This window comes from Larus michahellis, chromosome 2 (genome assembly GCF_964199755.1).
Source record: "Larus michahellis chromosome 2, bLarMic1.1, whole genome shotgun sequence".
Classification (NCBI taxonomy): Eukaryota; Metazoa; Chordata; class Aves; order Charadriiformes; family Laridae; genus Larus; species Larus michahellis.
Window position 1 is genome coordinate 47733702 of NC_133897.1, and position 26773 is coordinate 47760474.

Genomic DNA, 26773 nt, shown 5'->3' on the forward strand with positions numbered 1-26773 from the left:
CAGTTTTGACTTGAATGAAAAATGGCTTTTTTTTCCCCCGGAGGTTCTTTTAATTTAAATTACAGTTTTTTTACAGAGGACAAGAAATATGTCTACATTATTCATACTTGAAGAGTTAGTTCCATTCTTATGAATAATTGAGCTCCTCTTGTCTTTGTCCTTAGTCCTTTATATTTCACACTAATATTCATATCTTTACACTATTTCCCTCTATAGTCAACATTTGAAAAGCATAATGAAAACTTCTCCTCTCATTTATTAAAATCCTGATTTCAAAATGATAGTCCAGAAGGAGTGTTGCAATTAATACGGTTACAAAAGTGGGCTCTTAGATGATCAGAGGTGAATTTATCTCAGAAGAGCAAAAGTAGTGATTTGAAATGAATACTTGGTATCATAAATATAAACAATTGAAAACGTGATGTAAGTATGAAATGTGGCTGCCAAGGCATTGCAAGCTATGGTTTAATTTTTGTAACTACTGTAGGATGTGAGATGAAAATCTCAGATTAATATCCTCTTTCTGATATAGGACTAATATTGCTCTCCTGCATTGATAAATACAGCTGAGATACATATGTCAATAATTCATGCTCAGCTTTCAGAGATGGTGTGTGGAAACCATTTGACCGGTGAACTGTTATTATTGATTAGGACTAGAAATTCAAGAGGACAACATGATAATTATGGCTGTCATTAAAGACACATTAATATTCTCTTTTATTCTAGACAGCTTGTAACAATCAATGTAAAATGTATGGGTGATACCGCTTTTTTCTGTGGTTCTCATTTAAAGACTGCCTTTGTACTTGGAATATGCTCAAAAATGAAGCCTGACAGGGTAAATATTTCACTATTCTTCAACATTTATTCTTTAAGGAGCTGAGTTTACCGTTTTCAATTCTCACCTGAAATGATTCACGTTCCTCATGAATCTAAGTTTAAATATTTCAATTTAAAAGAGGCATTTGCTTTCCAAACTAAGGTCTATTTAGTCTGTTATAGTACCTATGACTTTCTAATTATTCCATTTGAAATGTCGCTACGTTTCAATATCAAATCAAAATACTGATATTTACATTTTTATATGACGATGGGTTTGCATGCATTCAATTTCAGGCAGAGGAAAGTTCATTTGCAAACTCTGCAGGAACTCTCTGAAGTACAGAAAATGACACCGCGGGAACGAATGAGGCTGAGGAAGTTAAATGCTGCAGATGAGAAAGCAAAGAAGTTGAAGTAAGTTGAGCATAACATTAGCATCGGTCCCTAACAATGCAGTTTTCCCCATCCAACAGTCTAACGAGACAGAACTGCCAAGGTAAAAATAAAAATAGAAAGGGTCTTCAGCTACTCAAAGTCAATGGGGATTTTGGATGAGTTAAATCACAGTAATTATTTATGTAGAAAAAAACGTCAGAACGTTACCCCAAAACTGTGTTTGTGGTTAAATACGAGAGGTTTTCAGATGTGTTACAATAGGAGTTTTTTTTTTAATGACTTGTCATTTTAAAGATTGCGCAGTCTGAGGAGTTGGACATTTAGTTACAATCCAGCTTCTGTCAATTGTTTTGGCCTAGGAGATTTTCCAACAGAAATTAATAGCTCAGAGGATGGTCTTACCAAATGATCAAACGGGGGTAGTGGACATGTTATAAGGGCTTTATGATTTGTATTTTTTTTATTAAGTGAGCGAGACATAATAAAAGGGGGGATTTGAAGGAGAATAAGTACCATTTCTGAGTGGAATATTGGAAACAGCTGGAGGGCTATGTGTCTATGCATGGGTTCTTTTTTTAAACAAAAAGAAGAATATATTGTTTTGATCGCACACTTGAGTTTTTCCCACCTAAAAATAGTCAGCATTTTATTTGGTATGAATGAAGATCAGAAAAGCACCATGTTCATTTTTGATTCATTTTTAATGTTTTCTTCAAAAACATTTTGCAAAGTGCAAAGTAAATTAACAAATGTTTACTCAGTTACTTATAGAGGGTAATAGAGGAAATAATTATTTTTGAACATAAGAATCAGCATTTTAACCCTGTCGTGTCAAAGCAAGTTAGCAATTCAGTAAGGCAGTGATGTCCTAGTACAGAAAAATATTGCGAGGTGACATGAAGTCTGAATTTATGGCCTCAGCCATTCTGCAGCTACATATACGTGCAAATCAACAGTAATTGCATTTGAGTGAAAATGCTTTGTAAAATCACATCCTGGCATTACTTGTGCTAACTTGTGATGCCCGTAATCAAAGGCTACAAACAAAAAAACCTAAAGGCCTTCATCTCTTTTTGGAAAATATATCTGATCAGCATGTATGTCTGTCTGATGCTTACCATTGCATTTGATACTGGAGATGGTATCTAAATTTATTCTCATTTAAAAAAAAGTTCCTTGAATTGAAACCACTGTATAAATTTAACACCTCTTCTGGCTGGTCTTTTCAATAAAATTTTTGTACTTACATTAAATTTATAAATAGGAAGTCTGTCTCTCTCACTGCTTAAAATGGATGGAGATTAGGAAATAATACACATTGCAGGATAGTTCTAGTTTGCTTTTAATTTTCTTTACTTTCTTGTACTTTAGTGTTTTCTATTTAAATTTCTAGATTTTTTCCCCAGCAACAAAATTAAATATATTTATTTTGTAATATAAAAGCAACATATTCATCTTCAAATCTTGTTCTCAGTCACGAATCTTTAAAATGGATCTATATTCAGCTCTGGGTTATTGCCAGCTCACTCTTGTTGAAAGTACTAGAAACCAGTGCAAAACCAGTACCTTCTCAAACTGGAGATCTGCTTTCAGCAGTGCAAATCTAGAGGTGGACAGGAAGGGAATGTAGTAATGGAGACTATAAGAGCTGCTTAATGTAGCAACTGGCTTAAGTAGTCTCGTACAGAAAAACAGAGTTTCCAACTCTCCCCCAGGTGAAATGTTCATAGTGCGCAAGTGTCGCGTGCCTATCTTCAGCTGGAAGGTCCCTGGTCTACCTGGTGGAATGAAGTCCAAAGTATTTAAGATCTTTGGAAGAAACAAAAAAGACCGGGACTAATAATTTACTGTTTCTCAATTATGTTATGCAAGTTGTGAAAGAAAAAAATATAATCGTGTTTGTAAATAAGGCCTGAAATCAGTTTGTGAGTTCACTAAACCTAACCCCACTTAGGTAGATGCCATGAACATTTGGCATCGTGGGAGTCTGATTATGGAATTTGCTTTTCCACATCTATTTCTAGAAGAGCCCTTTGTGCAGTCCCTCATATTGCATCCTAAATACAAGTATTCTGTATTTACAGACAGCTGGCAGAAGAAAAATACCAAGAAAATATCAAACGAATGCAAGAATTCAGGTCCCGTAATTTTCAGCAGCTGAATGTCAATGTCCTACATGTACGTATGGGCTGTTGTGTCAGAGGCCTCATTTTTGCGCATTCAACATACAACACTTTTCTGTTTCCTACATGCTTTCATTAGCATTAGAGGCATAGTCCTGTTCTAAGATTGATAATTTGGAAGTGCACCAAAGTCTAGACTCTTAGCTGAACCTGTGGATCTGTGATGAGAGAAAGCACATGCAGTTATACAGATACGGTTTGACAAACTCTCTATTCATTGCACAATTTTCTTTTATTAAGTCACCCTTAAATCTAAATCTGCTCTCTGAAATATACTTGCTGACAGTCTGCATGACATCAGAGTTCAAAATGCATTCATTTTTAAATGAGTTTAGAATTGTAATCCTTTAAACACTCTAATTTGGCGTGGCTGTGGGTTCTTTACATTTGATTAGTTAAGAATATTAGCATTTCAACTGGCTTTTTAGTAAGAATGATGTCTTGGAATGACTCCCAGTGTAAGCTGTCCTTTTCTTTTAAGTTATCTGCAGCAGAGGTAGGCCTGGTCAATTCTAGCACTACATGTTATCATAGAGAGAACAATGTCAGTTTGGAAATAGTCAGTGAGAACATCACAGAAATAACGAGCTTTTGGTTAGTGCTTTGTCTTCTGCCTTTTCTTTCACATGCAGTCTACTTTCTGTTTCCCATTGTGTCTGGATAAAAATACATTAAATCTGTCTCTGCTTATGGCTGAGTCACTACTGATCATTTACAAAAAAGTTAGGATTTTTTTTTTTAGTGTTTGCCTAATACAAGTCCCAGCAGTTGTGTAGATCAGGGCAACCATTGTATTGTGATCCTGCTGAAAGCTCTAACTGTACTTGTTTCTCTTCATGCTGCTTTGTTCGACTAAGGAATCTGACGAGCAGACTTCAAAACCTCTAATTCATTCTCAGCCAGTCATTACATGCGCCTATGTGTCCATAGGACATGACGAACCAAGTGGAAATGAGGCGTCAAGTCAGCTCTGCATGTCTGAACTTACAGACCATGGTAAGAATTCAAAATTTGGTGTTGAAGTGGAACTTCGTAGAAACAAAGCAAGGTTTGATTTTGTCCCTTGCAGTTAATTTGTGGTGGGGAAACTGCGGTATAAAAAGCAGTCAAACTTGTAAAGCAGCCAAAAAATTTACAAAGAGAGAGGGAAGATAATCTACGTGGGTGTATGTACAGCAGACGTACAGCAAGGTTACATGGCAGGAGGTCTGTGTTCCCAGAGTCCAAGTGACCCGTGAGCAGTGACAGAGGTGAACGCGCTTTCTCCAAATGAGGTGCTTAGTTAGAAGGAAATAGATTTAACTTTACACGTATGAAATCTTTGGTACAGTTTGATGCATTTTTCTTTATCTATAACAATGAGAGAAGCAGATGGAAAGTCTTTAAACTGTGCTTATTTATACAGTCTTCAAATACTTAGCTACTATGTAGTACTATAGTACTTTAGTACGATATAACGTGTACTTTCTGTAGATAGATGAAAAGGGTCAGACTGTGGAAATGTGCTTAATGAGAAAAATATTTCTAAGAGCACATTTATATGTTTTGTTTCTACAGTGTTCTGGCGTAGTGTCATACTCATATTTAAGAATCATTGTGTAAGCACTATTATGGTGGAAGATTTTTAATCGGAATCTTGCAAGTGTGCATTAATATACTTTTACTTATGAAAGCTACTTCTCTCTAATAGCTCTGCCTTTTGGTGTTGGTTTATGTGTATCTGTGAAGGTATACGCCATTAAAAGGAAGGCATCAAAATCAGTGGGTTTGTGGTGGAGGTGGGGTTTTTTAATAGCAAATGGCTTTTTTTCTTTCAATGTAGCCTCATTTACGTCTACGTGGTTGGCTTGCAATTTCACAGTATAAGGAGGGATGATCTGTGTAGGAGAGAACCCAGCTGCTAGAAATACATCCTGGGGGGAGGGGGGAGAATCTTGCAAACAGAGGACCGAGAGAAAGCAGTCAATGTGGGTGGAAGATGTACTGGGGGAAGCATACAAAGATACCTAAATAGAAACAGAACAACATGCATGAAAGGAAAGAAACTGATGTTTCTGCCTTTGGAGACCATTGAGCTGTGAAACTATAATGACAGAAATTAGATGCATTTATATCTGTGATGCAAAAGTTGGGTCAATCCATTGTACAAAACTGAATGCATGTTTAATTGCTTTTGCCGGAGTCTCTGACATTGAAGTGGTGGGTTTATGGGAAAAAGGAGTTATGGATAGGCAAGAGAAATTACATGTTTTTTTCTTTGCTTTGTGAATACCTTGTTATTCCTGAAGCTGATGTCAAAGCTGTTACTTACTCTATTCAGTATTCATGCTCTTCTTTTCTTAAAACATTTCAGTGCAACCATGCGTGTCCTACATGTCTAATTATTAAGTTATTAATGGCACCTTTGTATTTGAAAATGTAAAAACAACTCCAGCTACTGATTTTCAGAAGAATTTTGTTCTTGATCAGTGGGCTATACAATAGAAAAACAAAAAAGCTAGAAGCAAGGCTATGAAATGGCTTTATAAAGTTGTCTTATATGTTAATAAACCTTGCTAATCCGTACTAGGTTAGCAGAAAAAGTTAGACTATGAAAACCAGACTAACAAGATCCCTAGTTAGAACTAATCTTGAGGAAGAGGGGAAGAGGTGGGAGACTGTTCATGAACACCGAGGAGGCTCAGCAGCAGCCTTTAAATTACTTCAGGGTGGACCTAAAAAATCCTCTTGGGAATGGGAAAAGCTGGTGGGCAACAGGTAGGGATAGTACCCCAATCGCAACAGGTAGGGAGGAAAGTTCAAACTATCTTTTGCTTATATCCTACAGTCCTTGAAAAGTTGCAACATGAACAAAAGAGAAGATCAAGGCTTGGAGAACTGAAAGACCAGGCTTTTAAAGGTTTAGGGAGAGGCATAGAGAATGAAACACCTTACACTTGGCTTTCACTGAAAATTATCATCTAAAGCGTTATGAAACACACTTGTATGTCATTGGGGATGGTGTCAAATACAAAGCTCAAGGTTTAGTTTAGTAAGTAGGTTTAAAAACCATGACATCTTGATCCAATTTTAGCAGTGGTAGCTATACTTACTGGAAGTTGGGAAAAACAAGGCAGTGTAGTTAAATAAACGAAAATGACTATGACAGTTTGGGGTTTTGGACTTTAGAGTGGAGGAGTTTCAGCAATGTCAAAAACATTTAACTGCTGCAGATTTCCCTGGGACGTTTAAGCTTCTCTCCCTGTTTGTTTTATGTAATCAGCAATGGTCTTCTGAACATTTTTTATTCTAATTAGCAGCCCTGTGCACTTGAGAGACATTTAAGAGAGCTGTCTGAAATCACAAATAACTGACCAACTTGTTAGCCTTCAAGCAGGTTTTATTTTTTGGAATATGAAAGAGATCTGAGAGGACCTTGTGCTTCTGATGTTGAGATGAAGTCAGTCTATAGAAAGCCAATGGCATCCTGGCTTGTATTAGAAATAGTGTGACCAGCAGAAGTAGGGAGGTGATTGTCCCCCTGTACTCAGCACAATATTCAGTACCTTGAATATTGTGTCCAGTTCTGGGCACCTCAATATGAGAGAGATATTGAGGTGCTGGAGCGAGTGCAGAGGAGGGCAACGAAGCTGGTGAAGGGCCTGGAGAATAAATCTTATGAGGAGCGATTGAAGGAGCTGGGACTGTTTAGTTTGAGGAAGAGGAGGCTGAGGGGAGACCTCATCACTTTCTACAACCACTTTGTTTGTCTACAAAAGGACATTTTAGAGAGGTTGGTGCTGGTCTCTTCTCACAGGTAATTAGTGTTAGAACAAGAGGGAATGGCTTCAAGCTGCAGCAGGGTAGGTTTAGGCTGGACATTAGGAAAAAATTCTTCACAGAAAGAGCGGTCAGACACTGGAATAGGCTGCCCAGGGAGGTGGTGGAGTCACCATCCCTGGATGTGTTTAAGAGTTGTTCAGGTGTGGTGTTAAGGGATATGGTGTAGGGGGAGAACTTTGTAGAGTGGGGCTGATGGTTGGACTTGATGATCCCAAGGGTCTTTTCCAACCTAAATGATTCTATGATTCTGTTACAGAAAAGGTTCATTCAGATTGTTCATAGTAGGTACAAGAAGTTCTTCAGAAACTTAAAGAAATAATCTCATTGTTCTTCCTACAGAGAAATGCTGCAGGCAATGTAAATGCTATATTTTAAAAACAAAATTAAGTTAGTTTTTCAACATCATGTTCCTTACTGTGCCATCCAGCAATACTGTGCAGATTTATTCTTCTCTCAAAGAGACTAGGAATGCTGCTGAGTCCTGTGGGATTGATTGAGACAGGGTTTTTTAAACACGACTGTTCAGATGTCACTTGCTAAGCCAGACCAGCTTGCGATGGCTGGTGCACCTTGGCATGCTGGCGCCTTTCACATGTTCTGCAGCATCCTCCATGCCTCAGCAGAAAATAAAGGACGTGGGGAGGGGGGGAGATCGAAGAAACATGAGCTGTTGCAGACAGAAATCACTTTGAAATTCTTTTGTGCTTAAATTACTTAAGCTCAAGAAGAAAGGGGTCCAATTTTAACCTGGGAGTGGGCAGCCCTGAAAAATTACGTGAATAACAAACTATGCTATTTTTGTTTTAATGAGACAGAGAGGAAGCTGTACATTAAACACACACGTTACAGAGACGTTATCTTGGCTCCTGTTGGTGCTCTGCTAGAGAGAAAGCCCTGTCCTCCAATCCCACCACTTTCCCGTCATTTGCTTCTGTTCCATGGAAAGAGTACAAACATCAATTTGACAACCGAGTCCAGACTGTGGCTACCATAGGCATCTACTTGCACTGCCCCTTTCCTAAAGAACTTGACCTATTTTATACACTCTAGAAAGTTCCTCCTGCTTCTCTACATAGAAAGCTGTTCCTGGGCTAAAATATTGCAGTGCTCGTGTACCTTCTTATTTCTGGCGTAGTTTTACTTCTGGCTGTTTCATGCCGACATCTTTAAGATGCACTGCCTTGTTGCCTTGCAGCTTAAGTAGTTCTTTTCCTTCCTTTGCTTATTCTCCTCATATTTTTATAGGCAGCAGTAATATCCTCCTGTGTAATACCTCTATATAATACTGTTTTATTCATACATTTTAACACTGGTCACTTTTAGCACACCTGAACCTTCCTTCCTTATTCCTTCCTTAAGATGCTTCCAAACAATTTTCTCCCAATTTACAATAGATTATTTGGGTTTTAATGCTTAAACTCATGACTCTGTTCTTTGAATTTTCCCTGTCATTCCAGTTCTCAGGGTCACCCAGCATATGTTGTACTATGCTGGTCCTGCTTTGTATTGGTGATGCGCTGCCATCTTAGCTTCTGGAAAGCAGTGCTGTGCATGCCAACCCCAGCAGAGCAGCCCTCTCCCTGGCCAGATGTGCACTGCTGCTCTTGGTTGCCCAGCGGCACGTTGCTTCTGCACCCTTCCCACCCTCCTCATGGTCAGCAAGCTTGCGGCGGTGAGAAGCATTTGAAGAGCTGCTCTGCAGACATAGATGAGCTTGCAGGGAAATCAAGTCAAGTGTCTTTTCCTAAAACATCAGCCTAGATGGCTAGGAGAACTCATAATCTCACAAGCATGGGACATCCTCTTGGTGTGCAGTGGCAGCAGGATAAGCAGGCAGGCACACTGGGGTTTTAAGGAATATCTCTGTAAATCTTCATGTTCTGGGACTTCATCTCTCCAGTTCCGTGATTTAGCTGCATTTTGCGTGCGTGCTACAGCAAAGTATTCTTTTGGTTTGGCTATTACTTTTCTCCACATTGCAGATCTTCAGGGAGTCATGGCAGATGGGTAGGTAACATTCCTTGCAATGGTGAAGGTTTAAAAACATGCTTTAAATTTCTATTTCTCTTAAGTTATTATAATAAGTTTCTTAACAGTTTTGCATCTTTACTCATACAATCTGGAGTAAAAAATGTTCCCTTTATTTGTAAAAAGACAGGCAACAGAGTTGCTAAGAAAGAGTCAGCTAGAAAAATTGCTTTAATAATTATTATTAACTATATAAAGTAAATGGCTGAAGTGGTATGTTGAGTGTATCATTAGAATAATATACACTCTTACTGTATTGTTTCAGCTAATTAGACCGCTAACATGTTCCTTGGAAATGTAAACCTTTCTAAACATAAAACAGTGGAAAATAGCTTTACTAATTCGTAACTATTTTATGAAATAGTTTTAATCTGCATTAAGTTTTTTAATTTGTTAATTGTAAACAAAACTTAAAATAATTTATATTTTGATAATGAGATATGTATGGAAAGGAATTTTATAGTTCTGTTTAATATTCATTGAAAAATGTTTATGTCTCCATCTTATGTGTCCAGGAATTTATCGAACTGTCATCATACAAATAATTTAAAACTAGGGTGGACAGAGCAGTTAGGAATATATTGTACTATTGGGAACAGTTTTGCTTCCTGTCTTTTCCATCTCCAGTTTCTCCAAGTACAAGGAAGAGACAAAAGAGCTGAAATAAGTTTCATATTGCGATAGTACTCAGAGACACTGAGCCACTGTTGGTGTTAAATATAAATATTTGTGTGTCGAAAATATATATATGTGTATCTGTACACTTAATTTATTTTCAGGGCGCAGTGTAAAATCGCAAATGATTAATAACTAAATTCCCTTTGTATTTTGATTTGGATTTTTTCTTTGCTGCTACATTTCTTCAGGTCATTTTATTGATTAATTATTTATGAGCATTAAAAAGCGTATTTTGCAAATCGTGGCAATGAAGCAGGAATGGGCAATGCAAAACGTGTCAGGGTAAACCTGTGTCTCTATTTCCTATTTTTGCAGATAATTACCTAGGAAATAAGTCATTCATCCTCTCTAATTATCATCAAAAAGAAAAGCCACCTTGCAATGAATTGCGTAACATCACTTCTGCCCCCGCCTCCTGCTCCCCCCGCCTCTTGACCCATTTCTTTATAGAAATTCTCTCCATTTGGACTCGGGTAGATAAGCCAATGTACATTTTTCTGGAGAACACTGTATTTCCAGTGCAAGTACTTAGCTTTCAATAGTGGTTTTGTGAAAATAATAGTGAGGCAAATTATAATGTAGGGCTGGCAACTAGAGGTCAGTTTATCAATAAGAAAAAAATTTGCTGTAAATAAGAACTGTCCGTACTTAATTGCTCATTTCCATGAACGATAATAAGTGCAGCTGGAATGAAATTACTTATTTTCTAAACCGTTAGCAAAAATTATTGACCAAAAACTAAAAGTATCCATGAGCTACACCTAGCCTTGATATTATGAATGAATATGGTCAGTGCCTTCCTGTGCCACCTAGAACGTGGCTGTTCCAGCTAGGCAGCTTCATGAGATGTTTACTGTTCAATGATGTGGCCTCCTTCTAAAAACCTACTGGAACCATCATGTAAGTAATTAATTACTTTCTAATATATGAATATAGTTAATCTTCATCTACTAATTAACTTTATTGAGTTCGTAGACTAATTTTCTGATTGTAAAATAAGTAAACAGAAGAGCAGATGCCCGTTTTTTCAGAGAACTGGATATTGAGAGAAGTTTAGGATGCTAAGGGTCATCTTTTCCGTGGATTTTGTAGTACTGGCAGACCACCGTGGCTTTTCTGTGTGGGCTACTACACACTGGGCTAGGTAGGATGGAAAATTGTAGCTCTGTCACTACATCACATTAATTATTTGAGTGCGAGTCCTTCTGCTTTGGTTACAGTGTCTTCTAATGAAGCTAAATTTTACAGCATAATTCTCAACACTGTGTACAACTTGATTCCCGTTGACTGTATCAATGTTTGCAGAGGTATTTAATAAATAGGAAACACTAGTTATGGGGACTTAATTGTAAAGAATCCAGAGAAATCTTTATCAGAGCACATGTTGTACTTACCCATGTGGGAAATTAGTGTTGAGTATCTGAAGTTTCTCATGTTTACTACATAGAAAATCCTGTAGGTAGAGAAGCTCAGTCTTTGCAGTTGAAAAAGGCATGAAGAGCAAGGGATAATCTGGTTATACAACTGTAATAGCTAAGTGTTCAAGGCTTCTGATTCAATTTCTGCAGTAGAACTTGCCTTCAAATTGGCTACAAAATCATAAACTGTATCTAAAAGTGCTTCCAGATACCTCAGTGCAATTACAGATGTAACAAAAACTACCATTTCCTCACCATCATCTTTGATCCCTCTGATTTGAATCAGTTTTTACAGCTGAAAGAAGTTGGGTGGAAAGCTATCTCCATTACCAAAACCCCATACTTTTTACAGGAGCCATAAGGAGTGTTAAATTCAACAAGCCGATGTCTAACAGGCATGAAAACTTAAAGCCATCCACTGGCATTCCGGGCTAAAAGTGCCGCTTTATACTCATATCAATTTCACAGCTGATGAAACACGGTAAACAAGAGTGGGAAAGATTTTGGTTTGGTGTTTGTTTTTTTTTTTAAAGTATTCAAGAAATTATATATGCAAATGCATCCATATTTCTAAGGGCTTGTCCTCATTGCAGCACTTAAGTGCCTGGAATGAAAAAAAAAATGCAGGAAAATGGATGTAAGGGCCACTAATAAAATATTGTATCTTGCATTTTTGGATTGCTAGGACATTACTAGACATCACCCATGTTCACATCCTTTTCTGTAAGAGCCCCAGGTCTCCATAAACTACTACTCTGCTCTTAATAGACATGTTTGTGTGTGGGAAGGGGTCAAGTTAAAGGAGAAAAATAGCTTAAGCTATTTAAATTAAAAAGTTAAAGGCATAGAAATTAAAGGGATATATTATATGATCTCTCTGATCTGCATTATATTCCTTTTTATTTCTGTTTACTGCAAATATTATAACATGTTAAATTACTTAACTTAATATGTTGCAATACACTACATCTGGCAACCCCCCGATTTCATTACAATTCCAAAATAGGTAAGTACATTACAGTAATTGCATATGTTATTTCTAGATTTCCATTGCTAATTGTGAGTTATGGATATATTGCTTTGAATTTCAAGTGGGCAAAGTTCAGTTGGCTCTCAAATAGGAAATGTTCACTTATAAAATATTGTGGGTTTTTTTCTACTCTGTTATTTTTACAAGCTTTGTTGAAGGATTTTCAAGGTATTTTTTCAAGTCTTGAAAGGTTATTTCTGAGCACATCTTTAAGCATCTCTGCAGATGCACGTTTTGTTTAGTGCCTATAAAATGGTACTTACGCATATGGATTGGGTAACTGAGTAACACTCCAAAATATGAACATACAGGCAATCACACCGCTCAAAGACTTTTAGGAAAATCATGTCTTGTTTTGTTTTTCAGTCTGGCAAGCCAAAATAGAACACAATAATATTTATAATAAGTGGCACTAAGCACCTTTCTGCAGTGTTATTGTTATAGTATCCTTTGTAACCAAAAAGACTTGTCTCAATTAAGATAGTGTTGCAGTGACTTCTACTGTGGGTTACCCATTGGTCTCCTCTTCCATGTGGTTACCCTGCTTCCAGGATCTGAAGGCGTATTCCCTGACTTACTACTTTCTGAAATGATACCATGGGATGCTTGCTGGGAGAAATTTGCCTGTTTAGTTCTGGCATTTGCTGTTACCGGTCCTTTGCTTGTCCTTGGCACATGGGGTGACAAAGCTCCTGTGACTCTCGCAGGGTTTGAGGACGTAGACATGCTGGGAGCGTGCCCCTCTGACCTGCTTATCCGTCTCATGTTTTCATTGCTTGGTTTCACACTGAGATCCCACCTTGTCCCAGATTCAATTAAAGGAATAGTAAATCTGATTTAGTCTAGCAAAAGCAAGGTTTAACAAAGTTTGCAAGTTTTAGCCACAAAGAGGCAAATGAATCAATGCTTTTTTTTTTTTCTTTTTAATTGACTGAAGCATTACTCTTTTCATTTAAGGAGTTTTTCCCTAGAAATATTGCCTTTGGAGAGCTGATTTTTTGCTTTGGTTATAGCTCTCCATTTAAACCGTTCTTCTGTGAGGGCAACCATAGGATTAAAGAGATATTTTTGGGAATGTTATTATATTTCTGAATCTTGTGTTTACAGTAATTTAGAAACCTCTATGTAGAGGTTTCTATGCATTTTGCATTATCTTCAAGTTTTTACTCAAATGCTTTAGCTTATTTGAGGGCCATCAGGAATTGAACTCTACTCATAACCTCCTCAGGAAACCTTTTCCAAAGCTATGTACTGTTCAGTATGCCTAGCTACTTAAATCTTTTCATAGCTTCACAAAAATTCACAGCTTACTTCTTACAAGAAGTCTTGCTCTTACAGCTTCCCAGAGGGAAGCTTGCGGAATGAAGTCTTTAAACAGCAGTTATGTAAAAAAAAAATCCAAACAATTTGAAAGTGTGGGGAGAGAGCAAATTATGTTACTCTGTAGCGTCTACTTTTTTTCTGATTTAATTTTCATACTGATTTACTTTGGCATTGATAAGTAGAGCCTACCTCAAAATTCACCTTGGTCAATGACTACAGTTAAAATGATTCTGGCCAAATATTTTTAAAACCTACATGGGAAGTGCCTTCACTCCTTCCAAAGCATTATGTTGAAAAATGTTTACAAAACACTGGATGAATTTAGGAAGCAATTAGAAGCAAATGCACGAAGACTGTATATGTACGAAAAATACTATACACTTGTCCTGGCTTCAGCTGGGGTAGAGTTAATTTTGTTTCTAGTGGTTGTTGTGTTTCAGATTCAATTTTAAAAAAATGTCAATAATGCAAATCGGTTTAGTTGTTGCTAGCTGAAGTTTATACTATTCAAGGACTTTCTTTCAGCTTCTCATAGAAGCTGAGAAGGAGCATAGACAGAGCAATGGAATGGCCAATGGAATATTCCGTACCATAGACCCTGTGCTTGGTATATAAGTGAGGGTTGGCCAGGGGGCAGGAATCCGCAACCACTGCTCGGGCAACCAGATCACCAGGTGGTGAGAGAGACTCGTGTTGTATTATTTTATCTTGTATATTCTTTTATCGTGATTATTGTTTTTTTCCTTTTCCTGTTATTGTTCTATTAAACTGTCTTTATCTCCACTACAAGGTGTTTTTCCTTTCCTTTCCCTCCTTTTCTCCCTCTTCTCCCTATCCTTCTGGGGGGAAAGGCGGAGAACTGAGCGAGTGGCTTCATGGTCCTAGCTGCTGACTGGCGTTAAATCACAATACTAGATTCTATAACAGATATTTTCAGATAATATCAAAGTTTTAAGCCTTCCTTAGAAAGATACCGGTTTTTATTTCAAGTTGTCCTACTTACAGGGCAATGTAACTTTACATGGCACTTTAGACTCAAGGTTAAACCGATGTAAATAAAAACACACCAGGCATTTACTTGCAAACAAAGCATCTGTGAACAGGATGGTGTTGAAAATCATTTGATAAGGAATCCCAGTCCACCCCCCAGTCACAGTTTTCTGGCTCACTTATCAAACTAAACAGCATTTCTGGGGAGCTGGGCCAAATTATACGGTGGCGTAAGAAGCTGGAGCCAATTCCACGTGAGGGAGAATTTGCTCAGAAAGTACCTGCAAATACTGAATTAGTTTGCAGTTTCTACCAGTTTAGCTTTCAGTGCATGTGGCGGTCAGACAACTAGCTGTAGGAAATGAGAAGGTGACAGCAATGAAGATCTTGATTTACGTTGTCCTGCTATTTTATCTGCTCCACGGAGCAAAGTGTGCCCCTGCGATCTAGTCAATACATTGACTTTAACCAGTTAGTTAATTTCATTTAGGTGTTTAAGGTCTCAATGCTTTTTTCCTAGATTTTCGTGGTTGCAATCATTTACTTGGTTTTGTACTTGTTCAACATATATTACTGCTTATGCCTAAATTAAATGTATTTTACATCTTTGCTACATCCAGATTCTCATGCACACAACTGCTTACACCAGGTTTGGATCTGAACTGTTCACATTTGCTTCTACTCTTTTAGTAACTTCTGGTTGTGAAAATATCCCCAATTTATGTCTTAAAAATGGAATTCTTGAACTGAATCTTGGGGAGAAGGAAGTGACTGTCTTAAGGGTCAGCTTTTCGTGTTAACATGTGGACTCTCCTACCCAACACTCTTGTGAGACTGAAAGGGAAAGTATCAGGCAGTCTTTGCCAGATTCATCAGGAAAACCGAGGTTTTATTTGAAAGTATGCTTTGACTGATCAAAAAAGTTTTAAATAACTCAAGGACTAAGGTAGTTTTAAATTGATGTCATAAGGTAGCTTCGTGGTCATTTTTCCTTTAATTTACAGCTCTTACTCTGCTCCTGTTGGAAACTGTGCAAATAATAGGGCAACCTTTACAATAACAGGGCCTCTTTGTGCATAAAGGAAATGGCTTCCATGACTCACTAAGTGCTCCCTGTTATTGACTTCATCGCTATATTATTCTTTCTCTTTATTCACCCATGGGTGATCCTAAACGGAATCCTAAAAGGATTTCCGAGTATTTGGAAGATTTTTAGATTTGCTGAACTTTAAATTGTGCTTGAAAGGCAGCATGGCACCTTCGTTATCGCTGCCTACCAGCGCTCCCATTTCTGTGTACATGACAATTAGAAAATCAGCGGAAAAAAACCCCAACAACTAACCACTCAGAAAATTACGGAAAAAAATGTGATGAAAGTGTTCCTTCCTGCTGTTCATTGTTGTTAGCAACTCCTCCCATTCTCTCATGCTTTACCTCTTTACATGCTGATAAAATACAAGGAGGTGAAAGGTTTGGGGAAAAGAACGGTGTCCTTCAAATAAAACATTTTTCTTGGAATTTTAATTTTGGTTTAAAAAAGTAATTTTTCCTTGGAAAAACATTTTGAACTAACTACTTCATTTCTAATATCAAGTGATGGAAGATCCCCATAATGTTACTCTGATTTACATCCTCTTTATCTCTATTTTTCCTAGATGTTTCACAATAGGTAAATCATCATTCAGTGAAACCCACAAGTGAATTGAAGCTTTTTTTTCTTTCTAAAATGCTAAAAGGAGAACTATAACATGTTAATGCTTAACTTTGGTTGTATTTCTGGTTCTCATTTCGAACAACCCGCTTTATTTTATGCCTATGTTGTACATGGCCATGTCAGAAGGTAATTCTATTAATGACTTCATAGTCCTTTTGTGCTTAGCCAAAAGGATTGTACAAGACTTTCAAGGGCACAAAAGTCCCATTAGATCCCTTGGTTCATTTCTTGAACAAGGCATTTTCCAAGAGTCTTTTTCAGCCTAGTTTAGAAGGGCTGGACAAAAGCTTCCACTGGCTTTCTGAACAATGAAGCTTCAGAGCTTAGTAATGCGTATCTCGTCTATCGCTGACCAAAGGAGGCGATTCTCTTTGATGGAAACTTTTTAAGTTGAAATTTTTTGTCATGCATTGGGAAAAATAAACCCAAACCAATCTGAATGAGCTTAAATTATAATAATGGAGCTATCTTATTTTTCTTAATCGTGTGAGTATTGCCCCGAACTGCAGAAGGGGCACAGAGCCTGTGCTCTCCTTTGCAGTAGAATTTCTCATTCAGGATTATGTAGCTCAGAGAAACGTATCTCTGTGTTTCAAACCTCTTTCCTAGTGACAGTACTTCAGCTCTTTCTGTTTTCACCCTTGAAGGGAGAAATCCTGTTCTGTTTTCTTCCTCTGTGACAACTGATGCGCTGTTCTGAAGAGTGCTGGCCAGCCCTGGGCACCGTCTCCTTTTGCCCGTGATTTATGAGAATGTGTATACGTTGCAAGTTTCTGCTTAGCTTGTGAGTGTGTATGTTAAATACATACACACACACAAATACATCTGGGGTAATTCTAAACAGTTTGTTTGTGGAGCACCAGGTAACCACAGAATCATAAAATAATTTAGGTTGGAATGGACCTCTGGCGGTCTAGTCTAATCCCTTGCTCGAAGCAGGTCTGATCAGATAAGATTGCACAGGGCTGTATCTGCTCAAGTCTTGAACGCCTCCAACGATTGAGATTCTACAGCTTCTTTAAGCCCTGTTCCAGTACTTCATAACTCTCATTGTAAAATTTTTTTCCTAATGTCTTGATGTTCCAGCTGGTGTTTGTTTCCTCATGTCCTATCCCTGTCATCTCTGAGGAGAGTCTCGCTCCACCTTACTTTTATCCTCTGTGCAGATAGTCACAGACAGAAATAAAGTTTCCCCTTTACCTTCCCTTCTTAGGGTGGAACAGACCCCGCTCTCCCAGCCCCTCCTTGCACCCAGGGGCTCCAGCCCCCTGCCCAGCTTGGGGGCCGCTGTGATCCTTGATTCCGTAGGTAACTCCTGCTCAGATGGGATAAAACTGAAATTTGCTGATGAAAGACAGAAAAAGGACCACGGACACCTTTGTGTTACTGATGAAGTGCTGCCAGCGGGCCGTCCTGCAGCCCAGCGCAATGCAGAAGCAAAACCGTGAAGGAACGCTTGTCTCTGCTCTTGCCTCGGTCCCCAGCATGGCTCGTGTACAAAGCCTTGCAAGGGGAGAAGCGCAAGTGTCTGTGTCCTGGCCCCTCCTCTTAATTTTTTTCCAGCTCCCTGTGGCAGTGTGTGGTAGCACTGTTTTTTAGCGTCTTGGTTCATGTCACCGTAATGTTAAGAGTGCATTATATCTCATGACAGTATACGTTTGTCGGAGCAGTCGAGTGATTTGCTCCTCACTTTGCTGTCTGTGGTATTGCGCAAACCGAGGAGTGTAGCTACGTGGAATCATAGCAGGTTTTTCCTTAAAATGGGAAAGGGACAGCTGAGAAAATCTGCCGTCTTCCAGAGATATGATGAAGCCTTGGGATTAAAAAAGTATCATAGTCCTTAAGAGCCAAGTGTGACTTTGTAACTGTGAATGTAAGTGGTGAAAATGAACATATGTTATACAATTCTGTTTTCTTTTTCCTTTTTCTCCCTTTTTTAAATAAAAGGGGCCTTACTTATTGTCTTCTGCATGCACCGGAATGTGACAAAGCTGCGTCAATGCACCAATTATGACTTCAAGGCAAGAGAAAATTAAAGATATTTATCAAAGTATTTTCATCTCTTTGGAGAAAACTGTTGTTGCCAAGTTACCATGCTACCTGAAACAAGCTCTTGGTGGATTTAAGCAAAATATTACAAGTATCACATTCCTTTGTTTTCTGTATAGTTTGTCTTCTTGGGAAATAACCATGCTTTTATGATTTTTTTTAGATAATGGATTTTTACCCTTCCTTCCACTATTAGTGTTATGGTAATGTATAGAAAGAAACCTAATGAGGAATGTTATTATTCAGAGCTCATTTTCCCTTGAATATCTAATAGCAAATATCAAGCGTCTCAATGTTACACTAAGCCACCTAGCAATACACAAGTAATAGCTGAGTTTGTTCTGAACAAAGTGCTTTGTAAGCAAATAAAAGATACCGTGACTGGCTTTAGTGCAATATGCATAGCTAGGTAAAACGTAATGTATTTTCAGAGAGCAGCTGACAGACTGGGGGGCATGAGGGGGCAGAAGCAGCAGTAGAGGCCTTCCTTTCTGCTCCATAAGGAGCATATAAGTATGCTGTATGAGAGGGAGAATGGGCATCTGAGGGACAGCTATACTACAGTGGCGTTGCAGCCATCAGGCTGCGTGTTCTACCAGCTGGCACAGTGTTAGAAACCTTCATATCGGATGTGACCATCACCTTTCTTTTCCGAGGTACAGCTCGTCGTGTTGATTTATGGTATCAGCTATGCTAAAGCCAGCTTATGTGTTCTTGAAATTAGGCTGATCCTGAATCTCAACTAAGTAAGTTGTTCTGTACTCAGATTAATTCTGCATCTGTAGCTTATGGATGCCTGGGAGTTGACTCTACTTAGTAGGACTCAAGAAACTGTTATATGGAACCAGACAGCCTAATAAGAATATGTTGAAAGTGCCTTCTTTAAAGGTGCTTGTCATAAAACTAAGAAGTTTTAAAGACTTGTAGTAGCTAAATCCCAAATTCCCACCCACTGGATCACGGAATCACAGAATGGTAGGGGTTGGAAGGGACCTCTGGAGATCATCTAGTCCAACCCCCTGCCAGAGCAGGGTCACCTACAGCAGGTTACCCAGGAACGCGTCCAGGTGGGTTTTGAATGTCTCCAGAAACGGAGACTCCACCACCTCTCTGGGCAGCTTGTTCCAGTGCTCTGCCACCCTCAAGGTAAAGAAGTTCCTCCTCATGTTTAGATGGAGCTTCCCATGCTCAAGTTTGTGCCTGTTACCTCTTGTCCTGTCACTGGGCACCACTGAAAAGAGCCTGGCCCCATCCTCCTGACATCCACCCTTTAAGTATTCTTTCAGAAGTGTCACTTGGAAGAGCTTCTGAATCAAGGCCAGTAAACATCTGTACCCTGGAACATCTCTAGGGTCTGAACTAGCATTTAAAATTGTATTACTGAGCTTGGATTAACTGGCCATCTATGAACAACTCTCAGAACAATTTCTCAAATGGCAAAGTGAGCAATTCTGACAAGGTTGTTAAAGCTGGTGTGGTAGTAAGGTACGGCCAGTGCCAGCTCCTCTGCATAGTTTGGGGGCATCAGCAGCTCTGGCTGGTCACAGGTTACTTGCAAGGTATAGAGCTTTACTGTAGCCAGAGCAGCCATTTGGAAATTACATTCATGTGTCAGAAGACTGATTTTGATACCTTGTTTGGTTGGGAAGGAGAGGATTGCATTTTTTAGTACAACAGTAAACAAATGAAGAGTGTGGGAGGAGAAAACAACTCGGAAAACACTAGTGTCATCCAATGTTTGCATTATAACATAATAAATAGGCTGATTCATATGTATTTGAATGCGTATGTAGACATAGATAGATTGCAGGTGAACCTAATAAAATTTTACTAATCACAGGAATGACAGCCTCTCTGCAAGAAGGAAAAATTAACATTCACTCTGTCTGGAAAAGGAGATGTATCTTGATTTAGTAGTGTTCTTCCCATGCTAAAAAGGAATGATATTTAAGATTTTTTTTTTAAGTTGAAGTGTTAGCTTTTCAGACAAATGGCACTTTGTAGAAATCAAACAATTAAACACAGTAAAATGCTTCCTTTTGTGAGAAAAAGGTTTTGGGTTGGGGGGGTTCTTCTCCTGGAAGCCCACGTATTTATCCTCTGTTTTTCTTTTTTCTTTTTTTTTCTTTTTATTTTTTTCAAATTAAGTAAAGTGAAAAATAGAAACAGGAAGGATTAGAAATTGTGGCAGTGGAGCATGGTGCTGTTAAGAAGCTTCCATAAATATCTTAAAATAGAGAAACCTGAGTGAAAATGTGTCAGCATTTTGGAGGTAAATCAAGTTTATAGAAAAAGGAAGTATCTTTAAACTGGTAGACTTAACTGGGGAGAACGGTGGAAATCAGCATTAGCTAAAGTTAGGACTATGGTGATTTATGACAGCTGAATACTAAGTGTTTTTTATCTGCAGCTAACGTTTCTTGCAATAATACCAGGCAAACTTGGATATCAAACATTTTCTTTTTCAAAACTAGTAGCATAAAAATATTGTTTCCGGGCTTGGATGTAACTTATCTTGGCAAATCAGTAAGAGACTGCCTAAAATTGAAGCACGGGGGTTAGCTCTCCTGGAAGATGTCTCTGGAATGTGTGAATGCACAGGGCTACTGATGGGATGGCTGGCGAGCTGGGCTTCCTTGTCTTCTGCTTCTCACCCATGTCTCTCATGGGCAGCTCTTTGCCTTCCTTCTTTGTTTATAAAAGTGGGGATTATGCTTTTTATTGAAATAGTGACGACAGTCCAGCTTCTGCTTAAAATTCAACATATGCTTAGGTGCTTCTGCTGAAAAAGGACAGCTTGCTGAAGCAGGTGCCATCAGGCCTTGAGCTGTTTCACTACCTCCTTACTTACGTAGTCTGGGATGCTGAAAGATTTCACCTGGAGCAGACTGGCTGGGATGTCTTTCATGCTGTGATGAATGTGTTGAGTTTTAATAACAATTATTGTACTTCATAGGCTCGCTTGTGATTGATAGTAACAAATTGAGAAAGCGTGACACCCAAGTATGCGTAGCTTGACTTTACACCAGTTTCTTTTATTTTGTTATGCTTTTGCTTCAGGAAAGTTTGGAAAAAGATGTAGATTTTATTTCTTTTATCTTTTAAACATGTGCCTGGTATATATTATTTTCCATTTTAGCTTAGCAGTTGTATTCACCCTAGGTTGTGTGTGTTAGAGAAAACCAAATTGGGACATAATTTCAGCTCACAAAAGCTGGATTCAATTCAATGCTGACCCTGCTTTGACTAGATGATCTCATGAAGTCCCTTCCAGCCTGAATTATTCTATGGTTCAGTGATTTCAGGCCAAAATCAATATAGATCCTTTAAGGTCTTTAATTAACATATGATGAGGATCTGACCTTTTGCCGGAGACAGCTTTAACATTGCTTATCATGTCATCAAAGATGAACATTTTAACCTGAAAATCTATCCCTTGATTTCTATTACAGAATGCATTGCCAGTGACATAACATGGACGTTATAAAATCCATTTTATCTTTTTAACATCGTGCATATTGTCTGTCTGTATACTTTAAACTCATAATTGCCTTTAGAGATCCCTGAAGACCCAGAAATTGCAGAAGAATATTATAATGATGAGTTTGAATCCTGTTCAGAAGGCAGTGAAGAGGAGGAGGAGGATGTGGAAGCGTCACAGTTGGCCTTTAAGACAAATCACCAGGTATATGTGACCTTTGGGAAAACAGCATACACTTGATGCTCATGGGAAAATTAAGCTCCTTCCAAGATTTTGTCCTGCTGATGTTACTGAAATTTGGTTTTGTTAGGAATGTGTGTGTATGTCAGTATCATGAATTAATTATATGGGTATGCATATGTAATTCTTCTGAGACATTAATGAGAAAGATTCTTGCATTCCTTCAAGATTAAGGATAATACTCCCATGAATGCCATAAGGCGGATTGTTGTCAATAAACTCCCTTGTGACTCTAAATCATTCAGAGTGGGGTTCCCTCACATGTTAGCTATGGGTAGATTAAGTTAAAGCTGAAGGTATACTTCAAGCATAAGATCTAAGTTCCAACTCTTATTCCCATGGACAGATAGGCACCTCTAGTTGCCACTTCTTCCTGCCTATATTAGACATATTTTCTAGGATAGTGTGATGAACTGAGAGCCTAAAAAACTGCAAGACTTGAGCAGCAAATCTGTAGACTTTCCCAAGGATCTCAGAAAGCGTCAGTGAAAAATTATTATTGAAAGTCTTCAAGTAGCTTTATCAGGTGAGGCTGCCACAAGAAAGTCTTAGGGATTGTAGTGTGAAGAAGGCTGAACATTATTGGAAAAGGCACCTAATTTAGATCTGATCAGAACGAGCTGAGATGAATCTTGTCTCAAGTGATCGAGTCTCAGTGAAATCAATGAACTTAAATGCCCAAGTCAGTTCTGAAAATGGATCCTTCTAAGGTATTCAGGAACAATTCTTTTCTCCCTTGGGCGACCATTGCATACAGTGCCTCTGAATGGTACTGTCTGATTCTGTTTAGGATCATATACGTTATTCTGAGTTCATGTTCAAATTTTGCAGAACAGAGTGTGATGTCTTTTGCATTCTAGGGAGCCAACCACATATGCTAATACTCGTCACCAAATTATAAATAACTTATAATGATTTTTGAAAATTTTGAACTAATAGTTTCTTTCAGATGTAGTTTTAAGGGCAAAAATAAAATGTTTGTGTGAGAAATCAGAACTCTACTTCTACCATGGTAGCAAGGAGTCCTCAAATTTTCTCAAAAGTTAAACTTGAAATTTACTCAGAAACAGCTTAATTCAATCTAGAAACGTCCTCCTAGCTTTCAAATTAAATACAGGGGATGTTTTAAAATTCAGGATCTGTTTATACAGTAATGGTCTAAAGACATTATTAGTGAATTGTAAGTCAGTGGAATATCTAAGACAATGCCTTTTTTCAGGTTGCTGGGTCTGTGTTTACCCACAACACATAGACATGCAAACGCTCTGTTTCCCAGAAAGTCGACCACAAGATACTCTTGAAAATAAATTATTGCTCACTTTCATCAGACTCTGAGATTATCTTTTTTCTTTTTAGAACGCCGTTTAAAATTTTCATTCAACTTTCATTGGTGGTGTCATTAAGTGTCAATCAATAGTGTTTTTGAACAGGCAGACTGCTGCTTAGAATTAACGAAGGGCAGAAGATAAAAATAGATTTCTCAATAACGCAGAATAAATTAGGCGTTGGCAGTCAGATCTGAGCAGCGACATTCCCTCATTTTGCAGTGACTCAGAATTCGGCGATGACAAGAGCAATCATTGTGGGCTGCAAGAGTTGTCCCACTGGCACCTCTTGTCTGAATCCAGCCCGGATGGACCTGAGGCTTCGCTCTACCAGCAGTCTGTGTGCACACAGGGCACTAACCCTCTGTGAACTGCCCTGCCCAAACTGACTGGGAAGCACCCCCAGTGGCCATTTGCCTTTTAGTACATCCTCTATCAAAGAAACTAATTGTCTTTGTTTTTTCTCATGTTGATCCCAGGCACCTTAGATAACGCAGAAGTGTGTTTCTGGGTGTCAACACAATCACCTTTTCTTTTTCTTGGGAGGTGAGCATAATTTTCAGTTTTCCCTTTGTCAAGTGAAAAATTCTGCAGTAAGTCCAAGGTCAAAGCAGACTGAACTTAGCTCTGCAGTCTGGACACCTAAACGTGAACTAACTGAATGGAAAGTCTGTACAGTAAGGGGAAGTAAGCAAGCATTTTTAAGGAATAATATTATCTTGGTATAAACATCTAACGTAGGTTAGATGGAATATGCTGAGAGGTCTCTTTTTCTCTCTGGTGATTATAAAGGGAGCTACAGTTATTAGCATGCATGAGACATCTTCATCCTGGATGTCAACAGTTACGTGAGATGAATCCCACTCAACGGTAGGTGGGATCATGCTCAGTATTAATAATAAGATTCAAATACTACCAGAATAGATTTGATCTTGCTAGTATATAGCAGGGGTTTGCTTCTGCAGTCATTTACTTAATACCAAAACTCCTACTCCTATTTCTATGATGGGATTCATAGTCTTAAACCCTTTCTCCAAAAATACCTTCATAAATTAAGCTTTTGGATGTGTGTGCTAATAAAAAGTCTTTGCACTGCCGCACAGGATAAGGACTTGTAAGATATTTACCTTCCTAATCCGTGCAAATCTCTCAATTTTCCAATGCCAAGATTGCTTTACTAGTTACTTCCGTGCAGCGTTCTCTGGTGACCCCATTACTTCAAACAATGATTAAAAAAAATATCTGATGTTCATGCGGTAGGGGTCATGCATCAGGGGTCAGAGAGGTCATCTAATTGAACAACACATTGGGGTACATGATGTAGAAAGACATCCGAGTTATTTATTCAAGCTATATTAGATTCCCACAGATGTCGAGACAGACTGAGAAGTGGTGCCCTTACGTGGGATGCGACACCTCTTCAGTTAAGAAGGTAGAGTTAGACACTGGAACGATATAATTTCAAAGATTTAGGATTGGAACCAAGACAGCTGTTTTTTCCTGTGTTGATATCTTTCGATCCAACCTGTGTGTTTTCAGCAACATTGTCCAGTTGCAGATGTGGAGTTACAACCAATTTCAGACCCTAAGCACATCTAGACCTCTTGTCTTGGCTGTAGCATTGGAGTTTAGTGTCCTTTGTCCGTTTCTTTTGGAGCAGAAATGCAGGTTGCCAGATTTCAAGCAGCAATTTGCCAATTACTTTTCTAGACCACTTCAAGCCAATGGCTCTTGCCCACATATTTTTTTCTAGGAACACTAGTTTCTAATTAGGGGGAAAACATGAAAGAGAATGAGAAACTGTTTGTAAAAATTTTTTTAAAATATGAAGCTTAGGAGAGGTTTCATCTTGAAAAGTTAGTGCGTGATGAAGCTCATTAGCTATCATTTAACTGAGATGCTAATGGATGCTTTTTACTGCAGCTTATCACCACCTTCTTTGTGCTTTCTTTTAGTGACAATAATAGCAAATTCACCCTCTTTGTTCTGACAAAGTCTACTAATGTGGTACATTAACTTCCTATTTTCAATTTCCAGGTTGCTTCTGAGATTGTCAAGCCAGATAATCATCTGACATAAATTATCATAGCTCTAGTGGCTGTGGGTGGTCTATATGCTGCCACCCGACAAATGCTCCACTGGATTCCTAACACGTGCCTTTGCTTCTAGAAAGGGTTTCGTTTGTTCTAAATTTCAGCATTCATCTACGCTGGCTCTTATGTGCAAGAGTGCCTCTACCTGTCAGAGTCCATTCTGAAGGGCTTTAAAAAAAAAGAGAAACATTAAAGAAATATATTAAATAGATAAATATATTAAATAAAACAGGTAAAATCCTCTTGGACTGCTAAACCCAAGTGGACAAAAGGCATAGGTAGTACAGGAGGAATTATATTTGTAATATTAAGTCTGTCTTAATTCAATGTTCAATATATATTTTATATATAAATGTAATACATTCATCAGCATTTCCTGGGCACTTTATTGTGAACGGGCAAAAGCCCTGGTTAAGCAGGTTCAGATTAACTTGTTCATCTGAGGTAACTCAGGGACTTTGCATGGGCGGTGGAACTGGAAACCCTGGTGCTGACTTTATCCAGCCAGGACCCCACAGGCTGCTCCAAAAGGGTAAAGAGGCTCCTTCAGACCTATGAGCCTTTGGATTATCTCTTGAAATGGCCAACCTAGAAGCTGATTACCATCTTGCAAACCTCAGTTAAAAAAGCAGAGCCTGTTTCAAATATAAGCCCATGAAACAGCTTTGGGTGATAAGAAGTTAGATCACGCTCCTCCATAACAGCTTTCACTCGCACCAAAAGGTCACTAACTAACTAACAGTCATTGCCAACAATTATTGTCATGGTATTAAGGTATACTGACAGTTCCTCAGTTTGAGAAACTTAGAATGAACTTTTTTGAGTAAGATGACAGAGAAGTAAAAAGCAGATTGTCCATTGTAGAAGCTGAGGTCAATATGTTTTCTTTTTATTTCAGAGTTTTAAATTTTAAAACCATAGGCTCCTCAATATTTTTTTAATATGCAGATTTTTGGCAGATTTTTCAGTAAGGTCAAGATTTTGACTTTCGTTTTAAACAGCAAGAAATGCCATGTTGTCAAATGTGGTACGGCAGCCGCTTCTAGAAACTCAGAGTCCAAGTTTCTCTTGGACTTTAATAAAACTGCAATCTACTTTCTGGAGCACAATCACTGCTTAATGAACAGATCTTTAAATTTCATCTGTGTACACAAATAGCATTTCACAGGAAAGATACA

General features: G+C 38.3%; 1 protein-coding gene across 4 annotated transcripts in view; it reads left to right on the plus strand.

Annotated features, from left to right (window-relative positions):
* NEK11 (NIMA related kinase 11) overlaps positions 1-26773 on the plus strand; it is a 99522-nt gene that overhangs the window by 46222 nt on the left and 26527 nt on the right. For all 4 annotated transcript variants that reach the window (XM_074575171.1, XM_074575173.1, XM_074575170.1 and 1 more), the window contains 4 exons: positions 1120-1239; positions 3306-3399; positions 4262-4400; positions 22014-22141. In XM_074575171.1, coding sequence (XP_074431272.1) covers positions 1120-1239; positions 3306-3399; positions 4262-4400; positions 22014-22141 — 481 coding nt within the window. The remainder of the gene's footprint in view (positions 1-1119; positions 1240-3305; positions 3400-4261; positions 4401-22013; positions 22142-26773) is intronic.